General features: G+C 43.2%; 1 protein-coding gene across 1 annotated transcript in view; it reads left to right on the plus strand.

Annotated features, from left to right (window-relative positions):
* The window catches only part of ERCC6L2 (ERCC excision repair 6 like 2), a 1,190,567-nt gene that overhangs the window by 435,511 nt on the left and 731,636 nt on the right, over positions 1–23,420 (plus strand). The window contains exon 11 of the mRNA XM_044058934.1: positions 7,941–8,086. Coding sequence (XP_043914869.1) covers positions 7,941–8,086 — 146 coding nt within the window. The remainder of the gene's footprint in view (positions 1–7,940; positions 8,087–23,420) is intronic.

The following is a 23,420-nucleotide window of genomic DNA, read 5'->3' on the forward strand; positions in this document are numbered from 1 at the left end:
GACTCTTTCTTGCCTCAGCCGATGTCAGAAAAAAAGTTAACAATTGTTTAACCTGTGGGAAACAAATACCTCATAAAGATTTCCACTCTTACTGTCTGCCTTGTTTAGGCCCAGCCCACGACGTAGCAGCCTGTTCGCCTGTGCCTCTTTCAACCGACGAACGCTTAGGCGTCGGTCGGAGTTTGCAGAACAGTTTTTCGGTACTGATTTTGCGTACATTATGCCGTCGGATCCTCCCTCTACCCAATCTTCCAAACAACGCAAAGATAAAGACCAACACTGCGGTCCGCGGTTTCGGCCGAAACCACGGCAAAGCAAATCGAGTGTCTCGGTTTCGGCGAAACCGAGAAAACTGCTCAAAGTACAGCTGAACCTATTCTTACAACTGAGGCCCCTGCTACAATTCTTGAATCGACCTCAGAAATTTTATCCACTACGGTGGTTGACTTATCAGACACCATCCCCTTGGATGTCTCTACCCCAGCACGTGGTGCTGCTAGGCCTCCAGCAGCCATGTCCATTAAGGCCTTCGCCAGGGCTAAAGCAGCCAAGACTACTAAATCAGTGCCTGTTAAACGCCCCTCATCCAGGCCCTCTTCTAGTTCTCAAATGCTTTCTTTGGCAGAAGATTTAATTTCTTTAATTAGAGGATCTCAATCTCACCCAGACAGGGCCTCTCAGCCCCCAGAGAAGAGACCTAGGGCAGAGCCCCCTGAGCCAGTGTCTTCTGATGATTCTGCTGATGAATCAGACATAACTGACCAGCCTGAGGCTCCCTTCTCCAATTTTGAAGATTCTGATGCTGAAGAATCCATTCCAGCTGCTTCCCCACCAGAAGAATTCTCCTTTGGGGAAACCTTGCATGCCATGCGAGAACAGTTCCAATGGCAGCAACAGGATTTTTCAGACTCCAGAAAAGACTTAGGACCTTTCTGCACCTCCCACAGCACAGGCCCTTAGCTATACCTCCTGTTCTCTCTGTGGTGGATGATGCTTTCAATGATGTTTGCTCCGCTCCAGATTCTTTACCGCCAGCCCCTGCCAAACCAGACAGATTTTACAGGGCGCCAGATACTCATCACCACCTTTACAAGGCCCCACTTGCAGACCCAGAAACTATATCCCAGGGTCCCAAGGCAGTAGCCGCGACCACAGCTAAAAACCCTATTCCTTCTGAAAGGGAAGCAAGGTCACTAGACAGATGGGGTAAAAGGTCTACACTTCAGCTACTCTCTCAGCTAGAGCTTTAAACTGTCAGTTTCACATGATACAATACCAAGAGTTTATGCTTGATCAGTTAACTAAGAAACTAACTACTGATGAATCTCTTGATAAGAAATATGTATTAGAGATGGTAAATAACATACAACAGGTTAGCAACCATTCCTTAAAATGTGGCTATGATGCACTGGAGGCTTCATTTAGATCAGCCATGACAGGCACAGTGATAAGAAGGCATGCATGGCTAAAGGAACAAGCTTTACCGGATCATGTTAAAGCTAAGTTGCTAGATGCTCCTATGGACAAGACAAGTTTGTTTGGTACACCTGCCCAGCAGGTTATGAAGAAAATGGAAGAAAAGGCAAAATCTGTTCAAACTGTTAAAGATTTCTTGCAGGTTCAACCCCAAGGTTTAGCAGGAACTGGCCTGCCAAAAATTGGTCCTTTCCTGACTCCACAAAATTTCAAAGGGGCAGGAATAGACGTTCCAGAGGCAGAAACCAATCCAGAGGAGGTGCCTACAGAGGACGACAGTGGCAAGGTAACAACAGAGGCACAGACACAGCCACTGCCACTACATCAGCACAACCACAGTGACTTAATCCTAAATCCGCCTACCAGGGAACAAATAGCAGCTCCTCTAGGCGGAAAGTTAACCTTATTTTCAAAGAACTGGCACTACATAACAAAAGACAAGTGGATTTTACAAACCATAGATCAAGGTTACCGGTTTCACTTCCACACTTTACCAGTCAAAAGAGGAATGCCAAATCTACCTCCAAATCAAAAAACAGAGGCTCTACGCCAGATAATGGAGTTAGCAAACATGAGAGCTGTGGAAAGAGTGCCAACAGCAGAACAAGGAAAGGGTTCTACTCCAGACTATTCCTAGTTCCAAGAAAGGAAAAATGTTGGAGACCAATTCTAGACCTGTCCACCTTAAATACATACATCATTGTCCCAAAATTCAAAATGCTGACCCTACAGCAACTTCTTCCCATGCTGGGCAAGGAGTCTTGGCTGGTAACTCTAGATCTCAAGGAGGCATACCTGCACGTCCCCATTCGACCAATCTGCAGAAGATACCTCAGATTTCTTGCAGGATCAGAGCACTATCAATTCTCAGCATTGCCCTTTGGCTTATCTACTGCCCAGAGTATTCACAAAATGCCTGGCATCAGTAATCGCCCATTGCAGACTACAGGGAATTCAAATTTACCCATACCTGGACGACTGCCTGCTACAAGGGGACAACAAAAGCAAGCTGACAACAGATTTACAAAGGGTCATTTACTTGCTACAAGGACTGGGATACACAGTCAATTTACAAAAGTCAAGGCTGATACCATCCCAAACAAGGACATTCTTGGGCTGAATTGGACACAGTACAACAAATGGCATTCCTGACTACAGAAAAACAAAAGAACTTCCTCTTTACTTCTTGGCACTAACAAAACTGAACAAGTTAACAGCAAGAAAATTTCTACAGGCCTTGGGCTTCATGGCATCATGCATAATCTTGGTCCCATTTGCCAGACTACATATGAGGAAACTACAGTGGTACCTAAAGAATTTATGGTCCCAACACAGACACAGTCTAGAAACAGAAATCCCACTAATTCCATGCTTAAAACAGGAGTTCCTATGGTGGGCTCAGGCATGCCAGTCAAACCCAGGCCTGCCCTTCCGCAGATGTCAACCAAGCCAGACCATCACAACAGACGCTTCAGACCTAGGATGGGGGGCCCACATGCTAGACAAATGCGTGCAAGGATTGTGGACACAGGATCAACTTCACCTGCACATCAATCTAAAAGAAATGCTGGCAGTAAAACTGGCAATCCAGAAGTTCAAACCGTTCCTCAAAGAGGGCCAGTTGATGATAAGGACAGATAACACCACAGTCATGTGGTACATCAACAAACAGGGAGGCACTCATTCATACCCCCTATGCAGAATGACCTTGGAGCTGTGGACCCTGGCACTCAGCTACAACATTCAGTTACAGGCAATATTTGTACCGGGGAAAGACAATACTCTAGCAGACATACTAAGCAGAACCACTTCGGATGCCCACGAATGGAAGCTGCACCCGGACATCTTCAAGACCATCTCAAAGAAATGGGGAATGCCACAGATAGACCTATTCGCATCACCTCTCAATCACCAGCTCAAAAAATTCTGCACAAGGACATTCCACCCACTAGCATGGAAAGTGGACTCACTCTCCTTCAACTGGAAAGGCCTAACAGCATATGCATTCCCACCTCTTCCTTTGATACACAAGGTACTACTAAAAATCAAGGAAGAACGTCCAAGGATAATCCTGATAGCCCCAAACTGGCCAAGACAACACTAGTACCCACTACTGAAGAGCATGTCTCGAACAACATGTGGCCAATACCCTGATGCCTTTGATGTTAACTCAGAACAACTACAGCATCATACATCCAAACCTAAAACGCTGCAACTGACTGCATGGAACATCACATAGCAGCAGCTAATCCAGAACTTTCCCAAAGAGTTAAAGACATTATTCTTGAAGCACGCAGACCTTCAACAAGAAAGAACTATGCTGGAAAATGGAAAAGGTTTGTCATTTGGAGTACCGAAGAGGAAAAGATGTGTCAAACATAGATATGCCTAACATTCTGGAGTATCTGGCCGAACTTCTTCATTCAGGCCTGTCCTACTCCTCCATCAAGATACATGCATCAGCTATTTCAGCAGAATACAGCTTTGATCCACCTGTTTTTTCGCACCCTTTGCTCAGGCAGTTCCTCAGAGGAATCAAGAATGTAAAACCTCCAAGGAAACCACCATTACCAGCTTGGGACTTAAACTTTGTGCTAGAAAAGTTGACACTAGCACCCTTTGAACCAGCAGCAACAGCAGACCTACAACACCTGTCATGGAAAACTGCTTTCCTACTGGCAATTACTTCAGCAAGGAGGGTTTCAGAACTACAGGCCTTAATGGCAGTGCAACCCTTCCTAATCTTCCACCCAGATAGAGTGTCCTTGAGGACTAATCCTACATTTATGCCTAAGGTGGTATCCAGAGTATCTTTAAACCAGGCAATCCACCTACCTACCTTCTTTCCCAACCCACAAAACAGAGGGGAAAGAATACTGCATACCTTGGATGTACATAGACAGCTACGCTACTACTTGGACAGAACAAAAAATAGCAGAAAGACTGACCAACGTTTTGTAGCCTATGCAACAGGAAGGGAAGGAAAAGCTATTTCCAAACAGACAATCTCCAAATGGATAGGAAATTGCATACGATACTGTTACTCCTTCCATGGAAAACCAATTCCACAGAACATAAGACCTCATTCTACAAGGGCAACAGCCACTACCACAGCCTTCTTACGAGGAGTGGCAACCAAAGACATTATTGAGGCGGCTACTTGGACCTCCGTGCATACATTTGCCAAGCATTATAATTTGCCTCTTTATTCCAGATCCCGAGCAGGGTTTGCCACTGCTGTACTGCAAGGGATCCTAAACACACCATAATCTACCTTTATCCTCCTCCCCTAGTTGGCTATGGTATTCTACCCACTTGTTATGACTGCAGATGCATCCATGAAGGACATAGTACAGTTTTGTACCTACCATAAATGTAGATGTCCGAACTGGATAGCATCTGCAGTCAGGATTACCCTCCCTCCTTCCCCTGTGTGGTACTCCTAGGGTGTTTACCCTCCTAATAGCTAGCTGTCGGGGGGGAGTCTTTTATGGTGTATTTGTTTGTATATATGTACATATATGCTTATTGTTGTGTTTACCTCTATCTATTTGGAAACATTGGCATCTATCCAAATTTTACCCTGCAAGAGGGCTACTGGCATCTGGGGCAAGAAACACTGAGGAAAATGGCGTCGGCTGATGCTTTTATACCCGAAGACCAACAGAGATGACGTCGGGTGGAGTGCGACATCAGCCGAAGCCGGACCCGGACTTTGGAATCCGGCCGACTGCAGGGCTGCCTGACGACAGGACAACCCACTTGTTATGACTGCAGATGCTATCCAGTTCGGACATCTACATTTATGGTAGGTACAAAACTGTACTTTATGACTCTCCAGCTCCCCTTCCTCCATCCTGGCCCTACCCATCCTCCTTTCTCCAAAAATTGCTAGCAAATGTTCTCATTGCCTCCCATTATGGGAACAATCACGTTAGACTCCTGGGTTTCAAGCATAAGAATAGGTTACAAGCTTCAGTGGAATTCCACAGCAACCATCTCAGGCATTCCATGGGTTATCAGAAATCAAAAGTATATTGTGCCTTCTCATATTTCAAATCTTCTCCTTGTACAAATTATAGCTGTGTCTTCACACTTTTGGAGAAATTATTTTATTCAAGACTGTTTGTAGTCTTCTAGATCTCTCAAGACTGAGCACATTTTTAAGGGTTCCTGATTTCAAAATGCTTACTTTGTGGACTCATCTACTAATACTGCACCTAAGCATTTTTTTTGGTTACTCTGGATTTAAAAGACGATTACTTAAACATTCTGTTCAAGAGGGTCTCAGGAAATATTTAAGGTTCTTTCTGGGGCTGACTATATCAGTTTATTTCTTTGCTCTTTGGGCTTTCTACAACAACATAGGTATTTACAAAGTACCTGGCCCCAGTCATAACTTTGTCCTAACTCCAAGGAATTCATATGTCTTTTTCTGGATAATAGTCTTATTTAAGCTACTTCCAATACAGAGGTTCTAAAGGTATCTAATCTGCATAATCTAGGGTTCACTCTCAATCTAAATAAATCATCTATAAATCATTTGTCCAGAGTTTTTTCTTTTCTAGGATATAGATACTACAATGCAAACTGGCTTTCTCTCTCCAGAAAAATGTGGTAGCATACAAAAGCTGCTTTCTGAGTGCAAACAGAATCCTTCTTTGGTTGGAGTGTGTTTCTAAAACCCCTGGACTTCATGGCTTTAGCTATTCTCATGATTCGTTATACCAAGTTAATTTCAGTGGTATCTCAGGTCAGTCTGGACTCATCATCAGTGTTCTGTCAGTGCTCACATTTTGATAATTTCTTATTTTGTTCAAAACTTGCTATGGTGGGACAGTCAGGTGGACTCCATCCCCTTTGTACAGCCTCTGCCAGTTCAGAGCATTGCAGCAGATCCCTCAGACTTTGCAAGAAAAGTCACATCAGTGTCAAAGAGATGATGGCCCTGAAATTCAGAACCAGCTGTGGGTACCAGGTACTCTCCAAGTCATGATAACACTATCATAGTTATGTGGTACATAAACATAAACAATGTGGGTCAAGTTAACACCCCCTTTGTTGGCGATCTATGACAGCTAGAGAAGTATCCATTCAGCATAATCTCTTTCTGTAAGTACTTTAGATTCCCTCTTATCTGAACACGTTGGCAGATTTCCAAAGCATGTGGCACTTGGATTGAAAAAAGGGGAAATTGATTTTTATTTATTTAAGTACTATTTTTGTATCAAGTTATTTTAACAGTATATTTGTGTGTTTTGCCCTTGTTGTCTTTTCCCCTTCATTTTCAGAGTTGATGTCTCTGGAAAGGAAAGAGCAGACTGAATGGGAAAGGGAATGGGGACACAAGTAATTTTTGGGAACCTGTTTTTCAGTTTGGACTACAGTTTTGAGCATAGAATTGCAGTAAAGGTCTTACAATGCAAGTATCTCTCAACCAAGTAATGACTGCATTGTGTATCTGTTTCCTACTGCATGCTTTTATCGCATCCCATTGGTTAGGAGTGTTATTGCTTAAAGAACTGACGGTCATCTATCCCTTCCATTTCCTTTTTTTCTTTTTTTGTTCTCTGTGATGTTTACCTCCATGCCTGGTGTCTGTCAAGCTTCCCTATAACAACCTTGAACTCATTTGTTCCCCCTGTAAAGGATATCCCCAGCACAGAGATGACAGACAACCAGTGGGTTCATCATCTAGGTAGCCGTGGAGGTGGTGGGTACCTTTGCCTGCATCCCAGCAATGATGGTCTTTCTGTAGAGGCCCTAACCCAGCATATAGTGGCTAACATAAACACCCATGTCACTGAGTGTATTCTGCTCCCTCTCTGTCTGTTTGTGGGTGTTTCTTCTTCTACACACATGTTAATGAAGGGTACTGCCACCAGCTTGAGATCATCTTTCTGGTCCTGGCCATTTAGTTGTCACTCAAACCTTCACTTATATGGTGGCAATCAGACAACCAGGAACCACTTTTCCCTATGCTCAGGATGGGTGAGCCAGTATTGGTCGTTCACTGCCGCACTCTACTTTTGGCTCATCCAGTTCCCAAGCTGCTTTTTGTACCCATGTTTGTGTCATAGACATGGTTTTATCCCTCCGTATTAGAGAGTTGTGACATTCCTTTTCTGTGTTGGAGATAGCGGGGGATGCATAGTTGATCATTAAGTCCCTGAGTGATAAGTTTTCTTTGGAGTATAACTGACCTTTCAGAAGCTTAGCAGAGGCCAAGAAACAAGACCCCAGTATGCCCACCTTTATTTAGTTTTGCCAGTTTGTTGGTTTAACGTTTACAAGGCCAATATCAATGCCACAAGCACAGTGATACAATTCAGCTTTTTTGGGGTTAAACTGCTCCAGTGTCTGTCTTGGGTGTTGCTAGCATGTTACAATTGCATGTGAGTAGCTTGTATTTATGTGCAGTTGTTACTTGGTGTGACAAGTATGTTTTTTGTTTTTCATTTTAGCTTTTGGATGTGCTTGAGAGGTACTGCATGGCAAGTGGTTTAGATTACCGCCGGCTGGATGGGAACACAAAAACAGAAGATCGGGTGAAAATAGTGAAGGAATTTAATATCAGCCATGATGTTAACATTTGTTTGGTATCCACAATGTGAGTTTCTTCTAATTATTATTTTTCTTTTTTGAGAAACAGGATGAAATGATGTCCTGAGTGAAATCACAGTTACAGTTTTCCAAAAGGATGGGTTTTCACCACTGATGTTTGTTGGGGATGCCAAAGCTTTAACCTTTCCAGAGCCATACGCATGATATATAACAGTGTATAGGGGTACATAAGTGCACGTATGAGCATGAATCCTTGGACTGTCTAGCCGCCAGCTTGAAAGCAGGTCTCCAACTAGTTGGTCTGATCTTCCCATGGTTGTTTGTACCATAAGCCTTCTCCGATTCGGGCAAGTGCCCCATTGGTGAAACTTACTTCTTGCTTAAACTGTTTTGCTGTGATTTTGTTAGATGTCATCTAGGAGGGGTAAGTGTGAGTGCAGTAGGCAGATACCCTACAAAGATCTTCATACTCAGTGTCTTTTCTGCTTAGTCGCAGAACACGACTACATATCTTGCCAGTCCTTTGTACCTAAGACTTTGTGTTCACATTTGTTATCATTGAACATGTTCTTGGAGACCCAGCAGCTGAAGTGTTTGACCTAGTCTAATATCGCGAATCACTCCACACCTGAAGTACCTTCTATTCGAAAGAAAAACACTTGAACGACCTAGGCCTGAGCTTCAGTCTGCACAGTCTCATTCTGACACGCAGAGGTTACAGCAACCGTGTGATGAGCAACTGTATCTCAACACGCAGAACACGACTACATATCTTGTTTCATTTGCCAGTCCTTTGTACCTAAGACTTTATGTTCGCATTTGTTATCATTGAACATGTTCTTGGCGACCCAACAGCTGAAGTGTTTGACCTAGTCTAATATCGTGGATCACTCCACACCTGAAGTACCTTCTGTTCGAAAGAAAAACACTTAAAAGACCTAGGCCTGAGTTTCAGTCTGCACAGTCTGATTTTGACAGGTAGTACCATAAGCCTTCTCGGATTCGGACAAGTGCTGCATTGGTGAAACTTCCTTCTTGCTTAAATTGTGTGTATATGCCTATATGTTCTTTGTGTTTCACTGTTGCAGTCATCACCTGTGGGTTATCCCTGCTGTGGTTGCCCTCGGCCGGCCCGAATACCAGAGTCACTGTTTTTCTATGTCGGCTGCTGTCGCTTGTTGACTGCCATCAGGTCGTCAGTGCTATTAAACAAGGCAACCGACTCCATTAAATCAGTCTTTCTTGCCGTGGAGCCCATAGCAGAAGCAGTTCGAAAGTGTGCCAGTCGGTCGCTACCATGGTTTGATTTACAACTGAAAACTTATAAAGCTAAGTACCCAGTTGGGGATCCTTTTTTTTTGCACTAAGTGATGTCCGAAAAAGTTAACTGTTGTCTTGCCTGTGGAAAGCAGATCCCACACCGAGACTTCCATTCATACTGTGTCACTTGTTTAGGCCCAGACCAAGACGTCCCCCATTGCTGGTTCTGTGCCCTCTTTAATATGAGAACCATTCATCGTAGAGCTCTTATTGTAGACAGGTATTTTTGTCTTCACATTCCAAAATGGCGTCTGTCAGCCAACAATCCATAGACATTCCGAAAAAACATAGAGATAAAAATAGAGACAAACCACACAAAGCTAAGCCTTCCGACAACTCTACTGCTAAGCAGGTGGGCAATTCTCCGGGAATTCAGTCAGGTGCTTTCGCAGCTCCTGATGCCTGATAAAATATCTACACAGGCCTCTACCGAGACCCTTTTGGAGTCCGGTATGCCGCAGAAATCTTCTTCGTCCTCCGAGCCTTTGGTTGTCTCTGCCTTGGTTGGGTCCGGAGCTGCGACGCATGCACTAGCTTCCAAGGAGGCCTCTCGCACTACCGAATCTAGACAAAAAATAACTTCTCATCCAACTGCCGTTTCTCTCAGACCGATGGATACTCTTAGGCCTAGAAGACAGACCACTCCTAGAAAATCTACGTCTAGCCACCATCTTACTACTGCTCCACAACACCAAGCCCAAATGCTTAAAATGGTGGAGGATTTTATCTCCCTTATCAGTGGTAGTCAGGCCACAACTTCTAAAAGGAAAAGACATCCTTCTCCTGAAGTAATGACAGAACAGGATTCTGAGGAATCTGATTAGTCAGATTTTGAAGAGGCACAACCTCTGTCCAGGCAGCTTCCCCTGATCTCAGGCCTCTTGACTTAGGTGAGGGGGGGGGGGGTGCTGCACCCAGACTTGCAGACTCTCAAACTGTCAGCATGGCTAACACTCTAAAAGCAAACAAGGGGACCCTGTTAAGCAAACAGGTCCTAGACATTATCATAGAGGCCAGAAGGCCCAGCACCAGAAAATCTTATGCAGGGAAATGGAAAAGATTCTGCTCTTGGAACCAGTCTAGAGGGGGGCAGTTCCTCACAACTTTCCATCTCTCTTATCCTGGACTACCTAGCGGAGTTACTCAATAGTGGCCTCTCCTTCTCTTCTATTAAAATCCACACCTCAGCCATTTCAGCTCATTTCAATACAGATCAGCCCCTGTTCTCACATCCTTTGATTAAACAGTTCCTCAGAGGGGCTTCTAATATCAGACCTTCCAGAACGCCACGCACGCCAGCCTGGGACCCGAATTATGTTTTGAAAAAACTAATATTACCACCCTTCGAACCTGCTGCTTCAGCAGAACTGAGATGCAGCTCCTGGAAGATTGCTTTCCTACTAGCTATCACCTCAGCCAGAAGGATTTCAGAACTTATATGGCCATTGAGTCCTTCATCATTTTCCATGCAGACAGGGTTTCCCTGAGGACTAACCTCTCCTTTATGCCCAAGGTGGTATCTAATGTGACTCAACCAGGCCATACATCTGCCTACCTTTTTTCCTAACCCCCTAACCCTCAAAACAAGGGGGAAAGAATTCTGCACTCACTAGACATACACAGACAGCTCAGCTACAATTTGGACTGTACTAAACCCTTCAGGAAAACAGACCAGCTTCTTGTCAGCTTTGCCCCAGGGGCAGAGGGGAAGCCCATTTCCAAGCAAACCATTTCCAAATGGATATCACACTGTATCCATTTCTGCTAGATACCTTGGGAAACCACCCCCTAAGTCTATTCGTATCCATTCCACTAGGGCAGCCTCCACTTCCACAGCATTCCTCAGAGGAGTTCCCACCAGGGACATCTTGGAAGCTGCCACCTGGATCTCTGTCCATACCTTTACAAAGCATTACCACCTACCTCTTTTCTCTAAAGCTAGGGCAGGGTTTGCCTCTGCAGTTCTGCAGGGCATGCTGACCCATGCCTAGGTCTATAATCCTTCCACTCCTCTCGTCAACTTTGGGGATCCTCCCACAGGTGATGACTGCAACAGTGAAACAAGACGAACATAGTACTGTTGTGTACACTTACCATAAATGTAGATGTTCAAGTATATTCACTGTTGCAGTCCTGGTTTCCCTTTCTTCTTCCCCCTTATATCCTCTTTCCTTCGGAAGACATAAGCTTTTTAGAGTGGCTTTTAGCCAACAGGACCACTTTACAATATTTCCTTGGGCTTCTGATGGGTTAGGGCAAGAAAAACTGATGTAATGGAGTTGGGTGCCTTGCTTTATAACACTGACGACCTGATGTCAGTCAACAAGTGACAGCAGCCGACACAGAAAAACATTGACTCTGGTATTTGGGCCGGCCAAGGGCTACCACAGCAGGGATAACCCACAGGTGATGACTGCAACAATGAATACACTCTAACATCTACATTTATGGTAAGTGTACACAGCTGTACTTTCCATACAACCATCTTGCAGCAAACTCCTGAGATTTTCTTCTAGCTTCTTACATTTTCAGTTTGTTGTTTTGGCCCCAGAGTTTAAGTTTTTACAAAGTGCCTGGCTCTAGTTATAGATTTTTGCAGGAATGAGGGAATACAAATATTTCTCTACCTAGACAATTTGCTAATCCAAGCCACATCGCCTCACACCCTACTGTTGCACCTCATGTTCACCCTCACCCTTCTCCAGCAACACGGGTTCACAGTAAATTTCAGAGTCTTCCCTTCAACCCACTCAAAATCTAGTTTGCTTGGAGTGCAGACTAGACACTACAAACATGCAGGCCTTCTTGCCCCAGGTGAAGGTGCAAAGCCTCATGAACTTTTCCCTTTCCCTCTCCAAACTTGCTCTGCAAGGGAGATTCTCAGAGCACTAGGTTATGTATCAGCAATTATTCCTAAGCTTCCATTTGCCAGGCTGCATATGAGGAAGATTCAGTGGTACTTGAAAAATGTATGGTCTCAACATTTTTATCCATTGGACACACAGATTCCCCTCATAGTGTGTCTCAACAAAGAGATCTTGTGGTGAGTGGCACATATCAACCTTCATCCAGGGCTTCCTTTCAAAGTAAAGACTCAAACTCAGGAGCTGCACACACCTTCCTCGGATGAAGTTTGAGGAGCATGGACGGGGCTTACGAGGTTGTGAGTTGCCGCCTACCCAAAAACATGACATAATGCATCAGTCTGCTCATATAGGCCCTGTAGGTCTTCTCCCGCCTCTGGAAACCATGGCCTCAAAGAATATTCACAGACAACACAACCGTCATGTGGTACATAAATAAGGGGGAATAAGATCCTACTGATTGTGCAGGTTGTCTCAAATGGCCATCAAGGCAAAAATATCCCTCCAGTAAGTATACATCCTCTCTGTGCACAACATGGATTTGCTCAGCTGCTCCATCAGTGACCCTCATGAATTTATGCTCAACAGATGGGTATTCCTAGATATAGTCCACAAGTGGAGCACACCTCAAATAGATGTAGTTGCTTCTGAGAACAACAAACAACTTTATTTTTTTTGCACATGGACTCCTTGTCCCCAGGCTTGGAGGACATTTGCCTTGTCCTTTCAGTGGACAGGGAGGTTTCTTTATGCCTCCCTCCACTACCTCTGCTTTTGAAAGTTCTGTTAAAATTTCAGAAAGGAAAAAAACAAGACTTCTACTGATGGCTCTCTTTCGGCTAAGACAGCATTGGTTTCCCCTTCTCAGTCTTTTAACTAGGGGCATTTAACACAAACTACCCCACAAAGTGGACCTGATCACACAACCAAAGGGATCGTTGCTCCACCCCAGTCTCTTATCCTTCAATCTACCCTTATGGATGATAGGATTCGGATTCATTCTTGACACCAGTTTTCTGAAGACATGCTTCATGTTCTCCAGGAGGCAAGGAAATCCACTATCTGAAAATCCTACAAAGCCAAATTGAAATTTTCCATATGGTGTCAATCTAACAGTCTAGACCCATTAAATACTGATGTTCCTCTTGTTTTGTCATATTTATGTGATTAACCCTCCTGTTATGTCCATGCTTGATTTCATACAGTTCTTAATAAGGAGTTTTGCACTAAAACCCACCCAGAAAATCATTTTTTTAACTTGGAATCTCAGCTGTGTGCTGGAGAAACTCACCCCACCTTCCTTTGAGCCAGCCACTTCTCCACTTTCAAATTCTGCCCCTGCAAAACCATTTTATTAGTGGCCCTTACTTCTGCTAGCAGGGTCTTAGAATTCCTGGCACTCATGGATAATTCCCCCTTTTCTGATTTTCCACAAGGACAGTGTCCCTGAGGGTCAGCCCTTCTTTCATGCCTAAAGTGGTAAACAAAATGTCCCTCAACTAGGCTAGCAATCTGCCTACCTTCTTTCCCAACCCACAGAACAGGAGAAATTGATTCTTCATTCCTTGGATGTCCACAGACAGCCAAGATTCTGCCTAAACAAGACTAACTCTGTAACTCAAACCAACTGTTTCCTTCCTGGTCCCCTAAGTTGGGCCAGTCAATATCCAAACAAACTATTGGTATCTGGATTTCCATGTCCATTTCTTTTTGCTATACCAGCCATAGCCAATCCTCACCCTCTTTTCCCAAAGACTCACTCTGTTTGAGCAGTGGCCTCCTTTGGATCCTTCTACAAAGGAGTAGATTTTAGAATTGTTCTGGAAGCTGCTACATGGTATTCTGTGCACACATTTACTAAATACCACAGCGTACATGTTTTTACCAAATATAGGGCTGCCTTCACCTGGTCAGTTATTTTTGGCCTTTCACAACTCTCAGCCTTACACCCTTTTGCTCCCTTAAATTTGTGAATCACCCATCTGTTTGTAATACTGTAACACTGATTTAAATTTGGACATATTACAGTTGTACAAGAACACATCATAAGAGTACATGTCTTACTGATCACAGTTGCAGTATTCATTCTCACCCTCCCTCCTTCTTTTCTGTTCCCTTTACTTGTCCCTTTTTTTGCTTCCCTGTCTAGCAGCTCTGAAATATATTTATAATAAATTTGCACGTTTTTTGACGTAGTAATATTAGAATTTCAGTAATAAAGTCTGCAAATAACTCATCCTGTTCAAAATTTGCCTGGGTCTACTAGAACACTAATTTGAACATGTTGGCCGATATTGTCAATCTTTATTCATTCTTGACAAATGGGACTCTGTTCCATTCATCGGAACCGGCTTGGCTGTTATATAGCTCGCGACGGCCAAAAAGGTCTTGAGCTAAGACTCTACCCACAATGTTCAGCTTAGATATTAATAACATATAGCTGTGGGCTTACTGTAAATGGCATCCTGTTATAGAAAAAGGAAGTTGACTTTTTGTGCAGAAATAAATGAAATAAAATACAGACATTTCAAGTAACGCAAAGATGACGTGGAGAGACTTTTTGTGAAGTTTTCAGATACAGCAAGGAAGAAAATAACCAAAGAAAGACATAAAACAGAAATCAGTCATGCAAACCAGAAGAACAAGTCACAAGGACATTAAAAATAACATTGGTTGATATTTAAGAGTATATAAACTGGACAGTATGTTTCACTCTTTAGTGACGTTTTTAGACTGTTCATCAATCTGTAGTTATATGTGTCTAGCTGTGTCAAAATATAATTGAAACAACTCTGACGGTATTAACTGTTTGGTAAGATTGTACTAATACAAATAAATATTAATGGATACAGTAGTACGGTGTCTGTCTGGTCTCCTGATAAGAATATTTTACAATGGTGAGCCTAGCCCACTGACCGAGACCTTTTTTATCAGTTACCCACAGTTAATTTTTCATAAAGGCCCTAAGTTTCCGTGAGTTCAACAGATTGACAGTTCCAGTGCATCAACAGATCAGCAGTTCCAGTACTTCATTGGTGGATACAGAGTGACACCATAGAAGCTGTCCTGTGACGTTCCACCATCAATTTGTCTGTTGAAGGACACCGTGTCTTCAGCCTGATCACATATTTGTTATCTACGTAAACTACAGTAAATTCTTCACAGTTATAACATGGATGGCAGTACAGACAGTTAACTTTACAATGCCCACATATTGTATATAAAATTTACATGGTTTAAACCTTCTGTGTCAGACATGAAATGTACATCTGAAATGTTTAATGTTCAGAATTTAAATAACAGTTGTGTTTGTAAATGCATAAATGCCTATAATCCATACATAAAATGTACAGAAATTCATAAAGACTGTTTTTTATGTGGAAGTAACTTTCCAAACTTATGTCTATCTTGTCACAGGAGTCTAGTATGTAAGCCATGCCATAAGATATATCCTATTCTCATAAACAATCTGTTTGATTCTAGCTTTGTTAGTTCTTCACATATACAACAGTTAAGTGTACCTTCTGCAGTCACCTAAATCTCATACAGTACAAGTGTATGCAATTATTGTTAGTAGTGCAATAGACTACATAAAATGTTATTTATGGTAAATATTACAGATGCACAGAAAGAAAAAAGTTCTAACATAGTAGAGTGTGTTATTAATATTAACATTTTAAAGAAAAGGTTTTCACAGCTTTTCAAAATTTCCCTAGAGACAGTAGTAAGGGACAGTAATGTTTGTTTAGAGGAAGAGAAGCATAACATTCAGACTTTACATAATGACATTTCTGGCTTAACATAAAAATCAGATAGAGCCCAACAACATTTACTAAGGGCACAAACTACAGAGGTTAATCTGACAAGACAGAAAAAGCCCAGCAAGGTTTACAAGGAGTACAAAATACACCAATTGACATTGGGCAGGGTTCAGCAGAAATGACAGATGTTCTTCATCTCACATTGCTGCAGTCCTTACACTTGGGTAGTCCGCTGTCCTCGGTCGGCCCGAATATCAAAGTATAAGGCTGACGTCGGTCAAGGCGCATTTGACTGACATCAGGACGTCAGGGTACAAATGCGCATGACCGACGTCATATCCTCAGTCTTTTTTGCCGCATGGTCCGATGCAGAAGCAGCGTTGCAAGTGCCGGTTGGCGTTCTGAAATTGTTCGATTTCGGAGTTTCAGACCGAGTCAAAGTTGGCTAAGTACCCCGTTGGGGAATATTTTGGTTTTTTCTTGCCTCAGTGGTTTACCGGATGTCAGAAAAAGTGAATAATTGTATTTCTTGTGGGAAACAGATACCGCATAGAGACTACCATACTTTGTGTATTCCTTGTTTAGGGCCTGAGCACGACGTTGTTGGGTGTCGCTCTTGTGCTAGATTCAATAAACGCACTATTAAGAGAAGATTAGATTGTGCCAGGTTAGTCTTCGGGAAGCGGTGCAATTATAAAATGCCGTCGGATGCTCCGACGCCCGCTTCTTCGAAGAAGCGCAAGGACAAAGCAGTTAAACCTAGGCTAGAGGAACCGTTAGTACCGGACGCTGGTTCTTTAGAGGTGTCGGTGGAGCCGGTGGTTCCACCGGAGGTTTCTTTGGGATCCCAGGGAGAGACTCTGTTATTGCAGGATGTGGCCTCTCAGGAGGCAGGCCAGGCTGATGGGGCTTCTCAGGTTACTATACTCCCCTCCCTGCCTAGGGTGGTTAGGCCCTCTCCTTCTGTTTCCAAGGCTTCTCCCAGGGGCAGGCCAGGTTTAGCTTCAGTTGGTGTTACCCCTAGCTCTTCAGGAACTGTGCCCAAGAAGCATATGCTTAAAATGGCAGAAGATTTGATTACTTTGATTAGGGGTTCTATGCCCTCCTGATAAGAGACCTAGGGTGGAGCCTGAGCTAGGGAGTTTTGAGCAGGCTTCAGATATTTCAGAGTCTTCGGCTGAAGACTTGCAGGAGTACTCTCCTTATTCTGATTCTGATGTGGATGATTCTACTCCTTCTGCTTCTCCTCCTGAGGATTTTTCTTTTCAGAAACTCTTCATTCCATGAGGGAGCATTTTAAGTGGGAAGGTCAGGACTTCTCTGATTCCAGGAAAAGGCTTAGGGAATTTTTGTTTTACCCCAGCATAGGCCTTTGGCTATACCTACTGTTTTGGATGTAGTGGAAGATGTTTTACAGAGGCTTCTCTTAATCCTGATTCTTTGCCTCCTGCTCCTGTTAAACCGGATAGGTATTACAGGGTGCCTGAAGCTCATAAGTATCTTTTTAAGAGTCCTAGGGCAGACCCAGAAACTGTTAGCCAGGGGCCTAAAGGTGTTAAGGCTTCTGTTGTAAAGAATCCGGTTCCTGCAGACAAAGAGGCCAGGGCCTTGGATAGATGGGGAAAGAAAGTTTATACTTCTTCCACTCTTGCTATGAGGGCTTTGAATTGCCAGTTTCACATGTTGAAATACCAAAACTATCTCCTTTCACAATTGAAATCTAAGGTTGATGCTCTGGCAGAAGGTATTGATTGTAAAGAGTTGCAAGATTTAGTACATGTTTCTGAAAAGGTGGGTAAGCATTCTTTGCAATGTGGTTTTGATGCTGTACAGGCCTCATCTAGGGTGGCTGCCACTGGGTCAGTTCTTCGCAGGCACGCCTGGCTGAGGGATCAAAATTTATCTGAACATGTTAAAACAAGGATTTTAGATGCTCCTTTACAATCTGACGTGTTGTTTGGTCCTCCTGTTGAGGCAGTTTTAAAGAAAATGGAAGACAAGGCTAAGTCTATGCAGACTGTTAAAGATTTTTTGCAGGTCCAGCCTCCAAAGTTTAGTAGAAATTGGCCTACTAAGGGGTGGACGATCCTTCTTATGATTCCCAGTCTAGGGTAGATCTAGACGTGGTAGGGTAGAGCTCAGGGCTCTTTCAGGCCTAGAACAGGGAGTTCTCCTGCACAGTCTTCGGTGAGGGCAGGGGTCAGTCCTTTCAGAACAGACCCAATGACCTACCTTTTCAGCTGCCAGAGCCTTCTCGCCTGGCAGCACCTTTGGGAGGAAGGTTGGCACTTTTCAAAGAAAATTGGAGTTTAATTACCCAAGACAGATGGGTATTGGATATCATACACCATGGTTACAGGTTTTATTTCCATACCTTGCCTCCTTTCAAAGGCATGCCAGACGTTCCTCCTCAGCAAAGAATAGAGGCTCACAAGCAAGTTTCTCTGTTACTCCAAATAGGGGCCATACAGCCGGTCCCTATGCCAGAAGTGGGCCTAGGATTTTATTCTCGCCTGTTCCTAGTACCAAAGAAGGGGAACACGTGGAGACCAATTTTGGATTTATCTACCCTCAACACTTATCTGGACATTCCCAAGTTCAAAATGTTGACGTTACAGCAGCTTTTACCTCTCCTGGGCAAAGATCATTGGATGGTAACTTTGGATCTCAAGGAGGCTTACCTTCATGTTCCTATCAGACTAAGTTGCAGGAAATATCTGCGTTTTGAGCTGGGACTTCTCACTATCAGTTCTCTGCATTGCCCTTTGGCTTATCTACTGCGCCCAGAGTGTTCACGAAAGTTCTGGCTCCAGTGATAGCTTTCTTCAGGCTAAAAGGAATACAGATCTATCCTTATTTGGACGACTGCCTGATTCTGGCTCAAGGAAGGAAGAGCTTCTTCATCATTTGGAATATGTGATAGCAGTGCTAAGATGCCTGGGGTATTCTGTGAACGAAATAAAGTCCAGTCTAGTACCCTCTCAGGACATGTGCTTTCTGGGTGTGAGACTGAATACAGCATCCCAGATGGCCTTTTTAACCCCGGACAAACAAAAGAGTCTATCCCTTTACTTCCATCAGCTATCTCATCAGTCCGGGCTGACTGCAAGGACAGTCCTTCAAGCCTTAGGGTTCATGGCATCTTGTATTCTGGTGCTTCCCAATGCCAAACTGCATATGAGGAAGCTGCAATGGTATCTCAAAATGTATGGACACAGCACTGCCAGGATCTAGACACTGTCATTCAAATAATACCTTGCATTCAAAAGGAATTTTTGTGGTGGGCTCAGGAATGTCACCTAAACAAGGGACTCTCTGTGACCCGGCCAGAGGCGAGTCAAATTTTAACGACAGATGCCTCAGACAAAGCTTGGGAGCTCATCTAAATGGAAAGTGGATACAAGACAAGTGGCCTGCCAGACTACAACATCTACATATCAACTTGAAGGAGATGTTAGCAGTCCAGTTTGCATTAATAGCTTTCAAGGATTTACTTCTTCCAGGGCAGGTGTTGATTCTAACAGACAACACAACTGTCATGTGGTACATCAACAAGCAAGGGGAACGATTCTTATCCTCTATGCAGGCAAGCAATGATTTTGTGGGAGACTGCTCTCAGTTTACAGCTCAATCTTCAGGCAAGGTTTCTGCCAGGAGCACAGAACTCCTTAGCAGATGTGTTGAGCAGACGAATTATGGATCCCCACGAGTGGAAATTGGATCCTCATGTATTTCAGAAATTGACAGTGTCATGGGGAACTCCAGACATAGATCTGTTCGCTTCTCCACTAAACCATCAGCTGCCAAAGTTTTGCACAAAAAGGTTTCATCCCACAGCTTGGAAAGTGGATGCTCTTTCTTTCAATTGGAGCAATCTTCATGTGTATGCCTTTCCACCTCTGCCTCTCCTCCCAAAGGTACTTCTAAAGGTACTTCTAAAGGTCAGACAGGACAAGCCAAGGATGATTTTAATAGCTCCAGATTGGCCTCGACAGCACTGGTACCCATTACTGAGAAGTCTGGTACGGAAGCCTCCATGGCCTTTGCCTTCGATTCCACACCTGTTGTCACAGGAGGACAGCCGTTTGCTGAATGTCAAACTTCACTCTCTTCACCTAACAGCCTGGCATATTCTGTTTTGAACCATAGAGGGTCTCAACTTCCACAACAAGTTTTGAATGTGATTTTGGAAGCTAGAAGGCCTAGTACAAGGAAAGTGTATGCAGATAAATGGAAGAGATTTTTATTTTGGAGTGCAGCAAAAGATTTTGATGTTTCTGAGCCTAATTTGAGTGTGGCTCTTCAATATCTCACTGAGTTACTGGACAAAGGTTTGTCTTTCTCTTCTATTAAGGTTCATGCTGCAGCAATTTCGCTCACTATGATTGTGACACACCTTTGTTTTCTCATCGTTTGTGCAAGCAATTTCTTAGAGGGGCAAAGAATATAAGACCCCACGAAGAGCTCCTACTCCTGCTTGGGATCTCAATTTTGTGTTGGAGAAACTCACTCTACAACCTTTGAGCCTGCAGCTACTTCTGAGTTGAAATATTTATCATGGAAGACTGCTTTTGTTGGCAATTACCTCTGCAAGAAGGGTTTCTGAATTGCAGGCCCTTATGGCGGTTGAGCCTTTCTTAATTTTCCATAAGGATAGGGTATCTTTACGCACTAATCCTTCCTTTATGCCTAAAGTGGTTTCTAGTGTGGCTTTAAACCAAACTATTCATTTGCCTACTTTTATGCAAATCCCCAAAATAAAGGGGAAAAGATTTTGCACACTTTAGATGTACACAGGCAGTTGCGATATTATTTGGACAGAACTAAAGGGTTCAGGCAGTCTCAGCAGTTATTTGTTTCTTTTGCTTTGAGTTCTCAGGGCAAGCCTGTGTCAAAACAAACTATTTCTAAGTGGATTGGGTTTTGCATTGCTTTCTGTTATTCCCATCATGGCAAGGAGATTCCAGCCGGGATTAGGCCTCATTCCACTAGAGCTAGTGCCACTTCGACAGCTTTTTTGAGGGGGGTGGCAACCAAGGATATTTTGGAGGCAGCTACTTGGAGTTCAGTGCATACTTTCTCTAGGCATTATCACCTGCCACTTTACTCTAAATCCAGGGCTGGTTTTGCCACTGCTGTTTTGCAGGGCATTTTGGCAGCTCCTGCTTCCTTATAGTTTGGCCATCCTCCCATACCTCTGCTTTGGGATTCTACCCAAGTGTAAGGACTGCAGCAGTGTGAGATGAAGAACATAGTACAGTTTTGTACCTACCATAAATGTAGATGTTCAAGATCCACATTGCTGCAGTCCAATTTACCTCCTCCTTCCCCTCTGTAGTTAGAGGTGGTTGTGTGGGTTGAGTGGTACATATTGTGTATATAGTGTATATTTTGTACATATATTTAGGGCAAGGGTGCTTGGATGTTTGTTTGCTGTCTTTTGGTTTTGACCTTTATTTTTAGGGTCTTCTGACATCTGGGGCAAGAAAAGACTGAGGATATGACGTCGGTCATGCGCATTTGTACCCTGACGTCCTGATGTCAGTCAAATGCGCCTTGACCGACGTCAGCCTTATACTTTGATATTCGGGCCGACCGAGGACAGCGGACTACCCAAGTGTAAGGACTGCAGCAATGTGGATCTTCGAACATCTACATTTATGGTAGGTACAAAACTGTACTTTATTTCTCCTGCTTATATATATCAATAGTCTTGTTTATTGCAGTCTCTGCCTCAGTGGCAAGACAAAAAAGAAATTTTGTTTCAATATATTGGCATTTAAACAATAGTTGACATACACTGATGCTTTATTTAAATGTTTTTTTTTTTTACACATACCAGTTTGGGTCAGAAGGGGATTCGTCGACAGTGTTGGCAAACCCCTAAAACATGCTCCAGTACTACGGGAATTACGGGCATTGATTCCCAAAATTATTTACAGGGAAGGTTTAGTATTGTCAAAATCAAAGCACATAAAAAATGTAATACAGAAGAGGCTACAGTAAATGCTTTGGCAGATGTAAAAGCAAGGCAAGCAACTGAGACTGGTGAGTGTCTAGACTCTCATAACTGTTTTAAAAACACACACAAGGTAATGCCAGTTTCCACCATTTAAAAAAAAATTATCTAAAAATGATCAGAGAGACAGTCTAAATAGCATGACAGAAAAAAAAACAAAATAATGTTTTGGTCAGGCAAGATGGTATGTTAAAGCAATTCTGTCAGACAGTTAATGACTTTCTGCAAAATGCAGATGCAGCTTTAAAATCAGTTTCTGCCAGACAGATAGATACAGACTCAGAGATTACACATCTCAAACTCTACCTGGAGCAAAACAAAGCCAGAGTGCTAGACAGTTTAAACGAAGTGTGCAGTATTGCAGATGCACATAGGAAATGTATAAAAACAGCGTGTAGACTATATGGGGAAAGGAAGTGGACGTAATACATGGTCTGATAAAAGAACAAACACAGGGGGAACATGAGCAGCTTCTGCTCCACCAGGGTTACAGACAGATACACAACGAAGTTCAGAAAACAGGTGATATGTTTTACTTGTTAAGAAAATAGGCCACAATAAACAAGATTGTCCATATTACAAAAGATGGAAGGAAAGTCGAATACAAAAGGGTATCTATGCAGATAATAGCGCTTCTTCAAAACCCAAAAATAAGGAAAGAAATAAAGATAAAGAAAATACATTAAGGGAAAATCAGTCACAGGAACAAACACAGAGGGTTACAGAAAAAAATAAAGTATACCCTATGGAGTACACAGAAAACCCACCATATAATCTCACACATGGTACAAGTCAGGAATTAAAACGTGAAATTGAAAGTAAAAAGTACACATTAGACAGGAAAGACACTACTAACAGTCAGCAGGGAACAGAGCATGCAGTCTGTGTAATCAGAGACATACCCAGGAAAACAGATCCAAATAAATATGATTCTGATTAGGGGTTTGCCCCCTCCCACACCCAAGTAACCTTTCTCACAAATTTTAAACGTGGAAAGGACAGACGCCCGTTAGTGGATGTATGGGTGGAGGGAACACTATGGAAAGATGTCCTACTTGATACAGGGGCAGCAGTCTCAGTCACTAAAAAGAAGTTATGTACCTACCACAACGTTCCATGTTAGTTGTCCTTCGTCTCGCCTTCCTTTTTGCTGTTTGGGGTTCAGAGCCGATCCTCGGCTCTGACTCTGCCTACTTCTATAGCTCGAGAGCTATTTATTGGCTTGAGGCTAACCCTAATCCCAGAATGCCCAGCCTCAGCTGACCAGATCTCGTTTGTGATAGCACACACTAGACATATAAAGTAACCAGTAACCTAAAATTGATTTACCAAATAACAGATCAGAGTAAACTGTCATAAAATTATCTGGCATGTGAACCAAGAAAAAGGAAATCGGCCAGTGAAACCATAGTGAAC

This window comes from Protopterus annectens, chromosome 17.part0 (genome assembly GCF_019279795.1).
Source record: "Protopterus annectens isolate FY-2018-M chromosome 17.part0, PAN1.0, whole genome shotgun sequence".
In the NCBI taxonomy this organism is placed as follows: Eukaryota; Metazoa; Chordata; order Ceratodontiformes; family Protopteridae; genus Protopterus; species Protopterus annectens.